This window comes from Siphateles boraxobius, unplaced genomic scaffold (assembly GCF_051911475.1).
Source record: "Siphateles boraxobius isolate OS27281-9 unplaced genomic scaffold, OSU_SipBor_1 8, whole genome shotgun sequence".
Lineage (NCBI taxonomy): Eukaryota > Metazoa > Chordata > Actinopteri > Cypriniformes > Leuciscidae > Siphateles > Siphateles boraxobius.
The window spans coordinates 27,220,290-27,236,591 of record NW_027509208.1 but is presented as its reverse complement, the minus strand read 5'-3'; the positions used below and the strand labels follow the sequence as shown (position 1 = coordinate 27,236,591).

General features: G+C 42.6%; 1 protein-coding gene across 5 annotated transcripts in view; it reads left to right on the top strand.

The window, feature by feature from the left end:
* Window positions 1–16,302, top strand: part of LOC143729132 (pleckstrin homology domain-containing family G member 3) — a 116,913-nt gene that overhangs the window by 92,377 nt on the left and 8,234 nt on the right. For 4 of the 5 annotated variants that reach the window (XM_077220218.1, XM_077220221.1, XM_077220220.1 and 1 more), the window contains 7 exons: window positions 448–579; window positions 848–1,030; window positions 1,151–1,243; window positions 9,199–9,285; window positions 9,362–9,395; window positions 9,508–9,588; window positions 9,692–9,738. In XM_077220218.1, coding sequence (XP_077076333.1) covers window positions 448–579; window positions 848–1,030; window positions 1,151–1,243; window positions 9,199–9,285; window positions 9,362–9,395; window positions 9,508–9,588; window positions 9,692–9,738 — 657 coding nt within the window. Of the gene's footprint in view, window positions 1–447; window positions 580–847; window positions 1,031–1,150; window positions 1,244–9,198; window positions 9,286–9,361; window positions 9,396–9,507; window positions 9,589–9,691; window positions 9,739–10,462; window positions 10,474–16,302 lie in introns of all 5 variants that reach the window. The other variant, XM_077220219.1, reaches the window with a different exon arrangement.

Here is a 16,302-nt window from a genome sequence, read left to right as displayed (position 1 = left end):
TATTGAAGAGTTAGATTAGTGGTTCTCAACCAAAATTGATCACAGAATGCAAAATGCACACTGTAAAAGGAGCATTTAGAGGGGAGAAAACACTTCCAACATTATTTGTTGTTGGCATCAAAGGCTGTGTGTCCAATCAAAATCTACAGTATTTTAGTGCAAATTCATTGATCACATTGTACAAAATCAAAATTCTGCTGTTATTAGTACATTTACATTTTTTTTTCTATTTAGTCTGTCATGTAAAAATATGCATATTGTTGGGCCTATATACTTTGATTGGTTTTAACGAAATTTTTATTATTTTTTATGCAATAATACATTTTGGTAATGTTGGGTTGTTTGAAAAATCTGGCCTTTGAAGTAAAGATTATTGCATTGTAAATATGCAGTTAGTAGTTATTGTCTTTAATCACAATTCATTTGAATATGTCCTTTATGTTGTAGGAGATTGCCAAGCACTTTGATCCAGAGGAGGAGGGTTATGAGGTGGTGGAGGAGGCCATATACACCATGACTGGTGTTGCGTGGTATATAAATGACATGAAGAGAAAACATGAACATGCAGTCCGTCTTCAGGTGGGCTCACAAGCACACATCAGTTTGTGTTATGAGCCTGTTTTACAGCTTTCAACTGCCGCAATCTTTAAGATGAGTGTGAAACAATGGAGATTTTGTTTATTGATAGAATTGCTCTAAAATATGTCCAAATGTCAAAAAAATAAATCTCTTCTGCCTAGTTCGACTATAGGCACATGCCGCACTGCCGGTCTCGTTTATGTTTTCTGCATATTTAATAAAGATATGAATTAATTTACAATATCTGTACGTCCCTCATCTATCTCAGGAAGTCCAGTCTCTGCTCATAAACTGGAAGGGACCTGATCTGACTACATATGGAGAACTGGTTCTCGAGGGCACCTTTCGTGTCCATCGTGCCAAGAACGAGCGTACACTCTTTCTCTTTGACCGCATGCTCCTCATCGCTAAACGAAGAGGAGAACATTATGTCTATAAGACCCACATCTCGGTATGACAGCACAAGTTTCACAAGAAAATGCTACTTAATTTTTCATTCATGTCCAGTCTGAACATAAAGCACTAATGTAAAGCCCCCATTAAAATGATTGTTTTCTCTTTCCTCATGCAGTGTTCAACGCTCATGTTAATTGAGAGTGCCAAGGACTCACTATGCTTCAGTGTCACTCATTACAAGCATCCCAAACAACCTCATACTGTCCAGGTGTGTCCTCAATGATTTGTGTCTTTACATGAATAAAAATATTTGGTTACACTTTATTTCGAACACTTTATTTTACAGTGTCCTTGTTACATAATTTACATGTACTTACCATAGTAATAAAGTAAATTATGCATAATTACATGCAACTAACCCTCAACCAAATCCTAATCCTACCCTAACCCTATAGTAAGCACATGTAGTTGCTTGAAATTACTCAGTACTATATATAATATACAAATATATAATATATAATTACACTGTAACAATAACACCGGTTACATTTCTTTAAATGATTAATGTTAATTATTCAGAATGTACTTACTATTTATGGTTTGGTTTAGGGTTAGTTGCTTGTAATTATGCATAGTACATGTAGTAACCTATAGCTATGTCACCTTAAAATAAAGTGTTACAAATCTTTTATTCATAAAGGGATAGTTCTGCCACTCCATGTTAATACAAACATGTTGTTCTGTCCTCACTAGACGTGTCACTTCTCTATCCAGCTAGACAGACAGTGAACAGGCGAGATGTTGATTCATGGCTTTTAATCTTCCATTAGCTTTCAAGACTCTTTTCTCGTTAAACTTTAACATTGTAAAACTGTAAACAAACACAGAAAATACAGCAATTAGAATTGTACATATTCAAAGTGCATAGCTGACTGAACAGTATTTACTGCCTATAATAAGCACTTATTTAAAACATTAAATCAACATATTAAGCATTAAACATTACATTGTCATGTGCATTTGATAATTATATTCTTAGTTTTAGGTAATAGCTTGTAATCACGGAAACCAACTTAGCCTAATTATCATAACAAAAGATCGCTAGCATACGGCACTAACTAATGCTCACGTATTGCACAATCACTTTACGTCACGGTTATAGCACATTTGCTTCTCTGAATTTACTGACAAACATGTTAAACTTACTAAACATCAAATTTATATGACAAATAATAGTAACTTACAGCCTTATGCGAGCCAAAACTTCACCGTACGAGCAGCACTTCAGCCATGACACTTTACAATGAACTCAACTCGACGCAAGTCATACGGAAGTTACCATACACAATCTCGCCACAAGAGGGCGCTTAAAGGTTGACATATAACCAAATCAACCTGTCTTTTACAATTAAACTGAACCATTACACTCCCCGTCTGGTATAAATGCTTTATACCTCTATTTAATACTAATCAGTCTTTGTATCACTACTTTGGGGAAGCAGGAGAACAAGTTGAGTCACTGGGCGCAAGTAGACACGAGAAATCCCTTGCTTCACAACTTTGACTTCCACTTTTCTGATCCTCTTGTCTTCGCTTGGGATACTTTTAGTTATGAGTCCTATGGGCCATTCATTACGTTTAACTTGGTCATCTTTCAAAAAGACTACGTCCCCCACTTGAATGTTTTCTTTGTCATGAGCCCATTTCCTCCTTTGCTGAAGCACTGACAGATAATCTTGTCTCCAGCGCTTCCAAAAGGTGTTTGCAAGACCTTGAACGTGTTGCCATTGCTTTTTATACATGTCTTTTATGTCAAATGTCCCTTCAGGAGCGGGAGCAGCTCCTGCCTTTGGAGTTAGAAGCATAGACGGTGTCAGAATAGTTGGTGAATCTGCATCAGTACTTATGGGAACCAATGGACGAGCATTAATGATTGCCATGACTTCCGCCATTAGTGTAGTGAGGACCTCATGGGTAAGGCAAGTTGGACTTGACTGCAGTAACATGGCATCTAGAATGCGGCGAGCGATGCCAATCATTCTTTCCCATGAGCCACCCATATGTGATGAGTGAGGTGTGTTGAACGTCCATGTACAGCCTTCGTTGCTGAGGTAGTCTTGGATCTCAGGCTGATCGGTACTGATTTTTAGCTCCTTACAGGCTCCTATAAAGTTGGTGCCACGGTCTGATCTGAGAACTTTGGAAGGTCCTCTGACTGCGAAAAACCTTCTCAGTGCATTAATAAAGCATGAGGTGGACATCGATTCATTTACTTCTATGTGAACTGCACGAGTCCCCAAGCAACTAAATAAAACTGCCCAGCGTTTGCTTTCTGCGGCCCCACCCCTAGTCTTGCGAGTGACTACACTCCAGGGCCCAAAAACATCTAACCCGACCCTAGTGAACGAGGGCTCCATGGCCAGTCGATCTTCTGGGAGGTTGGCCATTTTTTGTTCAACAGGTTTTCCTCTAAGCCTACGACAAGTGACACACTGGTAGATTACAGTTGAGACTAATTTCCTGCCTCCAATTATCCAAACACCAGCGGATCGTAAAGCTCCCTCAATGAGGTGACGACCTTGGTGAGCTACGCATTGGTGATAATGTCTCACAAGCAGAGTTGACACATGATGTTTTTTAGGGAGTATCAGAGGGTGCTTTTCGTCATATGGAAGGTTGGCTAGAGACATCCAACCCCCCACCCTTAACAGCCCATCTGAGTCTATGAAGGGGTCTAGAGTCCACAAGGGGCTTGTTTTGGGAATTCGTTCCCCTTTATGCAGCTTCTTAATGTCCTCTTTGAAAGCATATTGTTGGACGCATGAGATGACTGTAAGCTTAGCTTGAGTTTGAGGATTTGCTGTGTTTTGATCTGAAGCTTTGGACTTGTTTCTAGCTAGAATAATGAGTTTTGCCATACCTCGTATGAGATGTTTCCACGTTGAGCAATGTCTGCCGAGTTGTTTTCTGATGAGACATGATGCCACTGTGTTGGTACTGAAGATTTTCTGATTCTAGAAACTCTGTTCGATACATAGACATAAAATCTTCTTGATGTGTTGTAGATGTAACCTAGTACAATTTTACTATCCGTGTAGTACTTTACAGCATGAAGCTTCAGGTCAATTTCTTGGCATATAAGCTCTGCCATTTCTGTAGCAAGGACAGCAGCGCATAGTTCCAGCCGTGGAATTGTGTGAGCTGGTTTCGGTGCTATTTTAGCCTTGCCCATGACAAATCCGGTGAGGTGCTGTCCCTGCTCATTGATAACTCGCAAGTAGGCGACAGCTGCTATCGCTGTGGATGAGGCGTCACAGAAAACACAAAGCGCTCTGTGTTGTGTTGAGGAAAGAGACAATGGTACGTACGGTCTGGGAATGTGTAGGTGCTTTAACTCGGGAAGAGAGTCTCTCCAAACAGACCATAGTCTTTCTTTGGCTGGCGATAGGGGGTCGTCCCAGTCGCAGTTCGGAGCGATTGTTCGGAGGTTAGTTCTCTTATGAGTGCTTTTCCCTGTATAGTTATAGGCGCAACAAAACCTAAGGGGTCGTACAAACTATTTACAGTGGATAGCACGCCTTTTTTGGTGAATGGTTTTTGTTCTTTAGAGACTTGAAACGTGAAAGAATCCGATTCGAGACTCCAGCTGATGCCTAAACTTCTTTGCACAGGTAATGGGTCAGTGTCTAAGTCAAGGCTTTTGATGTCTTTTGCTAAGTCATTGGCTGGGAACGCCTCCATGACCTTGCTGCTGTTTGAGGCAATTTTGTGTAAACGCAGATTCGACTCCGCTAACATTTTCTGTGTTTTTTGCAGGAGAGCGATTGCTTCCAATTCAGTAGGGAGTGAGGTTAGACCGTCGTCTACGTAAAAGTTCCTGGTGACAAAATGCTCTGCGTCCTTGCCATATTCCTTCAAACCGGCTTCAGCTGCCTTGCGGAGCCCATAGATTGCAACAGAGGGAGACGGACGGTTTCCAAAAACATGAACTTTCATGCGATACTCGATAATCTCTTTGGTGACGTCGTTGTCTTTAAACCAGAGAAATCGTATGAAATTGCGATGGTCTTCTCTTACTGTGAAACAGTAGAACATTTGTTCCACATCTGCTGTTATTGCGATGGGCTCCCTGCGGAATCTGATTAGAACCCCAAGCAAAGCGTTGTTGAGATCTGGGCCGCTTAAAAGGACATCGTTGAGCGCTACGCCCTCATGTTTGGCGCTCGAGTCAAAAACTACACGGATTTGCTTGAGTTTCTGCGGGTGGTACGCCCCAAACATGGGGAGATACCAACACTCCTCATTCAGCTGTAAAGGGGGGGCGACTTCTGCCTGCTTGTTGTCAATGACTTTTTGCATGAACTGTACAAAGTGCTCTCTCATCTCAGGTTTTCTGTCGAGGCTTCGTTTTAGTGTGTTGAGTCTTTTTAAAGCCTGGTGTCGGTTATTTGGTAGACGTTGTCTGGGTGTAACAAAGGGTAGGGGTGCAACCCAGCTGTTTGTCTCATCCTGATACATTTTGTTCTGCATTATTGTGAGAAATTGTGCATCCTCTTGTGAAGGTGCTAACCTTTCATCATCCTCCTACCTGATAAAGACAGTGTCCCCGAGACTGTCAGTTTGTCTTGACTTGTAAGTATCTGTACAGCTCTGAATGTCTTTTGATTGACTTACAGATTTATCTTTTATTTGCAGGACATTGGTACATGGTCTGAGGTATGATGGACGGCCATTGAGCAACGTGTTAGTTTTGTATGTTGCGACAGACTTTGGTTTGTGTGCGCCATTCAAACAGACGTCTCCCACGATAACCCAACCAAGGTCAAGGCGCTGGGCGAATGGTGCATCATGGGGACCATTGCACTGCTGTCTCACTTTGTGCAAACTCAGGATGTCTCTACCCAAGAGCAACAGGATTTGTGCATTTGAGTCTATGGGATGTATCTTGTGTGCGATTGCCTTTAAGTGTGAGTGATATCGGGCGACTTCAGGCGAGGGGATCTCTGAGCGATCCTCTGGGATCATGTCACATTCTAACATCGCAGGCAGTGGCACCTTTATGTGACCATCCATAGACTCGACAACAAAGTCTTTAGCCTTTCTCCCTCTCACTTCCATGATACCTGAACATGTCTTCAAAGTATACACCTCTGTGCCTCCTTTAACACCAAAGAGGTCAAAAAAGTCAGAGCGTGCAAGAGACTGATTACTTTGTTCATCCATAACAGCATACAGGTTTATTGCATTGTTCCTCTGACCTACTGGATACACTTTGGCAAGGCATATTTTAGCACAAGACCTTGAGCCGCGCTGTTCGCCACATACCTCTGTGCACATTGCTGTAGCTGCGACTGATGGTGTGCTGAGCTCAGGCTCCCCGCCATGCTGTTTCACCTCTGTCGGTGGTGTGATGCTGTTAGGAGGAGGTGGGCCTGGATGTAGCACTGTATTGTGTCTTTCACTCCCACATTCCTTGCAGGTGGCTTTGATCTGACAGCTTCTGGCTTGGTGTTTGGTTGATGCACAACACTTGAAGCAGATGTTGTTGTCCTTCAGATATGTTTTTCTCTCTTCTAGGGACTTACTACGGAAACTACGACATTTTCTGAGGGGATGCGGCTTTTTATGCAAAGGACATTGTTTGTCAGGTTCCTCACTAACATCTGTTGTTTCATTACTCTGTGCTATTTCTGTCTTTTTCACTGAAATCATAGGGCGAGTACTGTTTTTAACAGGTCTGTCAAACTTGGACTGAACTGCTGACAGCAATGAAAAGCTAGGATCATTTCTTATGCGTGCTTGCTCCCGTACAAAGTTAGAAAAAGTAGAAAATGGTGGAAATGTGGCATTGTAATCTACCTTGTATTTGGATGCATGTGAGATCCATCTTTCTTGTAGGGAGTAAGGGAGCTTTTCCACTATGGGATTAACACCACGAGCTGTATCCAGAAAGGCTAACCCAGGTGAATAACCCTTTGCTTTAGCTAATTGTAGTTCAAGTAAGAGGTCTCCTAGCTCTCTTAGTCTACTTGAGTCTCTAGGTGTAATCTTAGGGAAGTTTTCAACCTTTTGAAAGAGTGCATGTTCAATTACCTCAGGTGCTCCATAGGTTTCTTCCAAGCGCTGCCAGATCGTTTTTAGGGCTGCATAGGCTTCATTGATTTTAGCCGCACTGATTCTTTTAGCTTGTTGGTTTGACTTTGGTCCAAGCCATTTTACAAGTAGATCTAATTCTTCTTTAGGAGACAGGGACAAGTCTTTAGTGACATTCAGAAATGAGGATTTCCAGCTTCGATAATTCTGTGGATCATCATCAAAGGTTTGCAAAGTGGCTGACACCAGTTCACGTCTCATCAGATATTTAGCCATATCATTTACCATAGATGTCTGCTGAGGATTTGTGGGCGATGAGCTGAATGACTGGTGTTGGTGTTTGAGAACTGGAGGTGATATGTTAGGATGTGGTGTTGATGAGTATATGGATGGCCGTTGTTGTCTGTGCTCTGGGAATTTTTGCTTGGTTACAGGAGTATTGTAGGGGGCTGGTGATGGTTCTGCGCCTGCATTATCATGTTGGTAGAAGGGGTTCATGATTGAGATTTGAGGCTGTGACGGCACTTGGCTGTTTTGCAAGAATACTTGACTGTCAATGAAATTTTGAACCCTTTCCTTGGAATCCACAGGGTTGTCGCACAGATGTTCTTTGCTGTAAGGCTGTTGTTCTTCAAACTGTGCGGCTGCTTCTAGTATCTCTGCTTCTGCAGTTGCAGCTGCCGCTTCTTTCTTTATCTTTAAAATATGTAGCTGAGCCTGCATTTCAGCTTGTTGTTTCATTACTTCAGCTTCCTCCTCTGCATAGACCACCTGCGCTTGAACAGCCTCAGCTTTGGCTCGTGCTTTGAGAGCTGCTACGCTTGCAGATGACCTGGTAGATCGTGATGAAGAAGCTGAGCAACGGGATCTCGTTTCCAGTACCTCCTCTTGTACTTTCAGCATGAGACTCCCTGGCTGTCGTTGGGATTGAGGATCCAATGGCTGCCACATGATAACTGAAGTTAACAGCGTCCTAAAGGCGATGTCTGCTGATAATAAGGCTTTTTACTGTTCTGTCCTCACTAGACGTGTCACTTCTCTATCCAGCTAGACAGACAGTGAACAGGCGAGATGTTGATTCATGGCTTTTAATCTTCCATTAGCTTTCAAGAATCTTTTCTCGTTAAACTTTAACATTGTAAAACTGTAAACAAACATAGAAAATACAGCAATTAGAATTGTACATATTCAAAGTGCATAGCTGACTGAACAGTATTTACTGCCTATAATAAGCACTTATTTAAAACATTAAATCAACATATTAAGCATTAAATATTACATTGTCATGTGCATTTGATAATTATATTCCTAGTTTTAGGTAATAGCTTGTAATCACGGAAACCAACTTAGCCTAATTATCATAACAAAAGATCGCTAGCATACGGCGCTAACTAATGCTCACGTATTGCACAATCACTTTACGTCACGGTTATAGCACATTTGCTTCTCTGAATTTACTGACAAACATGTTAAACTTACTAAACATCAAATTTATATGACAAATAATAGTAACTTACAGCCTTATGCGAGCCAAAACTTCACCGTACGAGCAGCACTTCAGCCATGACACTTTACAATGAACTCAACTCGACGCAAGTCATACGGAAGTTACCATACACAATCTCGCCACAAGAGGGCGCTTAAAGATTGACATATAACCAAATCAACCTGTCTTTTACAATTAAACTGAACCATTACACATGTATTTTGTTTACACAAATGCAGAACCCTTTAAATAAAAAATCTTTACACAGCCCTTGCCATACAACAACAGTTCAGAAAAACTAAAAATCCCATAGAAAGAATCCTTACTGTGCTTTGGTCATCTGAAGTCATATGATAGTTTCAGCTGCTCTGCACATCTTAAATCAAGTATGACACAAGCTTGACATTGTAATGTTTGGTTAAAATACATTTGAATACAAATAAAATATTTAGCTGTTTCTCACCCAAAGTTATCCCAATGACTTCAGAAGACTGTCTATGAACTACTTTAATGGTGTTTCAATTCCCCATTGAGTGTTCCCTCTACAAAAAAAATAACATGGGATGGCATGGTGTTGAGTAAATAATGACAGAATTTAATTTTTTCTTCTTCGAACAATTCATTTAATGCTTGATTCTCATTAGGCTAAAACCGTGGAAGAGAAGAAATTATGGGCTCATCATATTAAACGGCTCATTCTAGAGAACCATCAGGCTGAGATACCACAAAAGGTATGTAATGATTATCGGGTTTTGTATTTGAAAACATCTAAAATTCATTTGGACATTTTGCATGGTTCTCTTTTAGGCAAAGGAAGCAATCTTGGAGATGGATTCTATTTGTAAGTATTTAAAACCACTCATGAACATGTTTAATTTTTCATACCATTAGTTTTTAAACAAGTGTAAAAAACCATCATGGGCCTGTTTTAACAGAATACTTTTTTTTCCAAGACAAAAAGTATAAGTACAGCCCTGAGAGACTCAAAAAGTCAGAGGAGTTTTCTAACTCTAGACAAGGTCGGAGGCAGTCAGGTAGGTGCCCATTTATGTCTTGCAACTGTAAAATTTTAAATCTTATTTTCTTTATTTTATTAATTTACATTTTCCAATGGACTGCTACTTTATCTTCCAACAGAACCGTCTAAAGAGATCTTGAAGAACTCTAAAGGTAAATCTCCATGTGTCCATTCTGTTCTAACCAGATATAAAAATGATATTTTGATGTTTTAAATAAAGAGTTCATTAGTGTTAGCTGTTGGCATGTGAAAAAGATACAGTGGGAACTGACACCTCTTGCTTCTATTTTGCATTTTCTAGTTTAGTACTACATTTTTAATTCAAAATTATATTAACTTAAAGAGATAGTTCACCCAAAAATGAAAATTCTGTCATCATTTACTCACTCTGTTTGTTCCAAACCTGTATGAATTTCTTTCTTCTGTTGTACACAAAGGAAGATATTTTGAAGAAAGTTTGTAACCAGGCCGCTTTGTTGCAACATTGACTTTCATAGTAGGAAAAAAATACTATGGAAGTCAATGTTGCCGCAGAACTGTTCAGTTTCCCACATTCTTCAAAATATCTTTTTTACAGAAAAAAAGAGATTCATGCAGGTTTGGAACAACCTGAGAGTGAGTAAATGATGATAATATTTTCATTTTGGGGTGAACTATCTCTTTAATTTTAATTTCTTAGTATATGAAATGGCTCCCTTTTGATTTAATGAACCCCCAAAATGCAAAACCTTGAAAATCCATGTTATCCAGCATGATTTGACAATGTTCACAAAGCATCATGTGGAAGCAAGAAATTTTAAAAAAAGTATGTCTAATGTCACTAATTTGCTTGCTTTTTTTTCTTTGCTTTTTTTCATCTGGCTGATCTGGTGTCTGGGTAAATTCTTCAGCAATACTGAAGGTAAGAAGCCAGTAAATCAACCAAAAATAACCCAAAATGCCTAAAAAAACACACATTTGTCAACATCAGATGACAAGAAGTGTACAATTTGTTCATTTTGATGTGCTTTTTATTTTGTTGTCCACAAGCTAGTTGAAGTGGTGGGAAAAAAACAAATACTTACTAGTAATTGGAAAAAAATCCCATCGTTCAATCTACTTCCAAAAGTACATTTCTTGAAAAGTTATTTAAGTAAATGTACCACGTTACTACCCACTTCTGGTTTTAGAGTGAGCTCAGTAACGTTAGTTTGGTTCATGTCCTTGTAACTCATAAGAAGAAATCTTTGTGACTTCATTGTGACTCCAGCATTCTGACAGCGTGGGGGCATTGGCCGCTGACAAGTGGCCTTTACAAGCCACTTCTAGTGTTAGCGCTCAGTCTTCAGCTGAGAAGCCTGTCGCACGAGAAGAAAACTCTCTTGAAGGCCTGATTCCCAGTGATAATGAGGAGGCGGTCTGTAGGTCGCCATCTCTGAAGGGCAGATTGATGCAAGACAATGAGGACGAAGCAGAAGGAGAGGAAAGTGACTCTGACGATATTCTAATGGAGGACAACCAGGTAGCTGACTTTGCCAGTTCCATGTTGGCTGCCATTTCCTGCTGGCACTATAGAGCCCAAGCTTTGCTTTCCATGGACTTCACAAGGGTGAGGTTCTCTGCCACCAAGGAGGATTCTGTCATACCCCGACCTGACCCGCATGTCTGCCAGACCTCCCTGCCATGTTGCATGTGCTCTCACAGAATGCCTTAATCCACTAACAGCGCATACAAGCTGAAGCTAAATCTGTAGATCAACAGCACTGCTAAAGGAACTAAACAAAATTGTAACGAGGAGTTACCTTATTACAATTTATCAAATAATGCATATACTGTACAGTACTTATGATTCATTTTGTTCATTGTATTGCTGTTGTTGAAATTTCACTTTGTTGAAAGAAACATCTAGTAACAGTGTTATTATCGTTAATGATAAAAGTTTGATGAACTGTTTTTCAATTATTAAAGTTTTTATTTGCATTCAAAATTGTAATAATAACCCCTAAAAAATTGGCCCGCCCATTCATTTAGATTTAGCATAGAATACTATTTTCAGGTCTGCACATATTATCAGACATGGATCAAATATCAAAATTCAACAGCAACAAGCATCTGTGTAGTTAGAAATGTATTTGCGTGCTCCGACCCATTTTACTGGCATATGTGACTTTAAACATACTGCATGTTCATGAGAGGATCGCTTTGAATTTGACAAATCTCTCAAGCATGTATACAACATGTTTAACTATGTTTTATTTACCTTGTAAAATCATTAAAGAAACCGTAATAGATTTTAGAAATAACAATTTCAGTTTACCCCCTTTTTTCAGTGTTCATTTTACTGTGCCACCCTACTTTATCCCTCAGGCCACTCCATTAAACATTTCCTGGAGACAGTCAATAAAAAACACCCAGTCAGAACTGTTCTCTCTGATTGCAAAAACTCTCATACTTGCAGAACAACACACTGCAACTGAAGAATGTAAAACTGAGAACCTTAAATATATCATGAGTAATGCGATGCTTCACCAGATGACAAGTTTGTATGGTTTTCCATATGAGATTTGAAGGATTTGTCATATTATAATGGTATCCTATTGTGGTTTTACATTTTCACAATCAGTCCCTCCACAGGCGTGTTTGATAGCTAATATTCATGAGGAGCGGTACTTCAGATCCAATGAGATTTATTTTACAGTCCTGTTCCACATGTACATTCTATATAATTATTATAGCATTTACAATAACTTGTTAATAACTTGGTACTAATCCCTGAACCTTCCCCTAAACCCTAACCCTAACCTTATCTAGTTACCCTATATTACCCTGTACTTTCTTAGAATTTAAATATTGTACTTGCGTACACTGTAAGTACATGTACTGTAAGTGCACATACTGTAAAGTGCAACCAAGATTTCTATGTGTGCGTGGCTCTCTAGTGCAATGTCACAGAAATAGAAAGTAATACTATTTTGCAAAATAATTCTAATTAATGACCATGGACCGTTTGCACCAGCTGTGCTTAAGGTAATTCTTAGCCTAGTTTTGACATAAAGGGGCACTAAGTTACAACTTATGCACTACTAAATATTTTTTTTATCTTCGAGTACTATTGAACGTGCCAATGGAATTGGGCGTGCGTGATTCGCATCACACACTCCGACGTCGACTGAATGGGGATAACCTTTGAAAACGCCACTAAAGCTGCCACCTTCCAGTGCCTAGACAAAAGCCTCCTGATGCCCCTGTAGTTTTAAGGCGGGGAAAGACAGGGCTTAGGCCAGGGAAGTCACTGCTGTTCCTACAGGACCACTGGGAAAGCGTTCCCCATACAATGGAAGAAAGGGATGCTGTGGAAGCCACATCCTACCCAGAGGGAGGTAACGTGGAGAATACACATATGAACTGGGCGGATGACCGGGCAGTACAACATATGGAATGTCACTGGGGTGGCTCCAGCCTGAGACGGGGGAGACTCACCGGACAGTGACGGCAGAGTGACTCTGCCGAGGGAAGACACGGACTCGCCGTAGGGAGCCGTATTGTGGAAGAATACACATTCGATCCACATCGTGGATCCAGATCCACATCGTGGATCACCGTAGGGACCGCAACATATGGACCCAGCCTAACACAGGTTCCACACTGCTTACGAGTGGTAGGCCTGACACCAGAGGTTCCGCATGTCCGACGTCGGAGGGGTATGGAGTAACTCAACAGTGTTCGGCTTAACGGAACTCAACTGGAGTAGAAAGCGCACGTATCCAGTCCATAGGAGGGGAATGGCGCAGCAAGCTGACACTTGAACCAGGCTCACGGTGAAACTGGCTTCATGAGAAGGGAGCCCACGGGAAGCAGCGGTTCAAAATAGTGTCGCCCAGCCCCCAACTCTAAATCTATTAGGAAAGCACTCTGTCAACGCCCAGGCAGAGCACAACACTCATGATAGAGGAGCTCGACACCTAAGTGGACATGAGCATCTCGGAATCTTTCACCGAAAATAAGGCAACCACATCAGTGGGTCACTTTGCTTGGAACAGCCTTCCCTCTCTGCTGATTCCTAACAGATGGTCTGAGGTCTAAGGTTGCATTCTGTACACGTCTAACCGCTATGAAGCGGACGGACAGAGAAGCCAGGGCTGGGTCTGCCTCATCTGGGCAGCGCTTGCAGGCTCACCACCTGATCCTATTACTGGAGAGGTAGGAACCTTGGGCACAATCCAGGCCGGGGTCTCAGCTCGTGAGAGTTAGCCGGCCCGAACTCCAGGCACAATACGTTGACCGACAGCAGCAAGTCCCTATGCTCTAGTAGAGACCATGCGAGCAGGAGAACTGATTTAACAGAATTTTTAACTCACTGCCTGCAGTGGCTCAGGGGCGGTCTCTGCATTGCAGTTGCACCAGAGATAAGTCCCAAGAGGATAAAGAGGGGTGCAAGGATTTATATTACCTTGCTCCCTCAGGAACCTGACGATCAGCACGTGTTCCCCATGCTTCTGCAACATGACGTGCGTCAAGAACATAGAGGCAACATCACTTAGAGGGTGGAGGAAAACAGCCTACTCTGACCCATCTTGCAGGAAAGAGAGCACAGAAATGATCGAAAGCTTTCAGGGTATCCTCACAGAGAAAAGACTCACTCAACGACTAGGTTCCACTTCTAATGCGTAAGCACACTCCTCTTTCCAGGGAGTGCTCGCCGAAGTGATGGTAACTACCACATGTTCCTGTGGTAGCCACCTGAATCTCCGCATTCAGTATAAGACCGCCCGGAATCTCCAGGGGTAGAACGCGGGTGCCATCATGCCCCGTCCCTGAAAAAGTGTTCAGGGAAAGTCAGGAAAGCTGTTCAATGGGAACCAGGTCTGGTTGGGCCAATAAGGGGCAACTATAAAGACCTGTTCCCTCCTGACTTGGCACCATAGGTGCAAGGGACGAGCGCAAAAGACAGGAGCACTGCTCAACATGACATGTGAAGATCACTGAGCTACAGGAGCATTTCTGCTCAACACTGAGTGTGAAAAGGATTCACTGAGCTACAGGAGCATTGCTGCTCAACACCTGAGTGCGATGAACTTCACAGAGTTTCAGGAGCATTTCTGCTCAACATGAAGTGTGATGAATTCAATGACTTGAGCAGGCGCCAGGCGACCATGAGTCGCAGTCGCTTTTAGGAGGCTCACTGGGAAAACGCATTTCTGCGGGCCCCCAGGACAGCTGAGAGCCAGTGTCTGTCCAAGGGTAGTCCACTGGGACAGAAACACTGGCAGGAAGACGAAACCAGAGAGGCACTGAGCGGCCCCGGAATGGTCATGACCCAGCTGGACCCCAGGGGATGGAGTCTCCACTTGCCCTGGCTATAACTGTCGTGAGGCTCGTTGGCGGCACGATTGAGTAGAGCGGGAAGAGTGGAACAAAGCGTCCTCAGAAGCTTCTGACTCCAAGGAGGAGGTGACGGGTGAGTTGTAACATGAAAGGGAAGCTTGCGCAACGGTCGCAATGTCTAACAACTCGAAGCATGAATGCCCATGTAGTCAAGGGTCGCCCAGGCTCCCGTTAAAACACGCCCTTTATACATGGGCCCTAAGTTGAAGAGGGCAGCAGACCGGGATGAACTATAGTCACAGAGGGTGAGCTGCTCTGCCACAGTCACCTCGGGACCCGATCATGAAGCTAGCGCTGAAGCGGTCATCATATGGAGGAAGCCAATGGCTGCATCTACCATATGCCCCAGGAGCCTCTGAAAGTTCTTTCAGTGGGACCCTTTCTCACTTCAACACCAGCTGAACACACTCTCATTGGAGAGACGTGTTGGACCGAGTCCAACTCCAAAACTGTAAAAAAGGTATACTCAACCCGTGGGCGAGATTACTCTCTCTCAGTTGACCTGAAGACCCAAGGGCTCTGGAGCACTCGAAGGGAAGGACTCTGTACTGATACTTCAACCCTCACAAGCAACACACAGGATGGCCTGCGGCGCGGAAGGTAGAGATCTGAAGCTCATGTCTTTCAGGTCGGAGCTGCAGACCAATCTTGGGCCAAGATCGTCACGACCCACCACCTGGGTCTCTACTAGAGGGTTAGGGACATGTCAGTAAACTCTGACTGAACGGGACACGGTGGAGTTTCCACTCGAGCCCGGCAGCCTCGGCGGCCCATTTCAGCATAGCTGACATTTCTGGATCTGGCTCGGGCAATGTTACACTCCCAGAGGGAGATAACACAACCGAGTCGTCATCTCCAGAGGCCAACTCACCCTCCGATGATGCTATCGACATCTTATCCTCTGGGGGAACCCCAATTGAAACAGATAATCGGTCCATTACAGAGGGACCAGCATGCTCAACAGGAATTCCATCGGCTGCGGTGTGATGGAGGAGTGAGGAGCCCACAGGGCTTAATGACCGCGGCAACACTGAACAGTGAACTGAAACAGTGAAGCACTCACTTTTCCGCCCTCTAACCAGTCGTCAACACACACAAACATTTAGAATTTGTTGCTGTTAAAACAGCAGTTGAGAGCTCAAAGCTCGCGATCACCGCTGCACTCACGCTGTAGAACACCAGCACTGGGAGTCTTCCTGAAGAACACCGACACACTCGCTCGTTGTAAACAACAGCACTCTTAGACATCAAACGATCGGCTCCGAAGCGAAAGGCAACTAGTGCGTGCATCCACTTCCGTATTTAAACCCACGCCGGGGGCGAAGTGTGTGATGCAAATCACGCACGCCAAATTCATTGGCTGGTT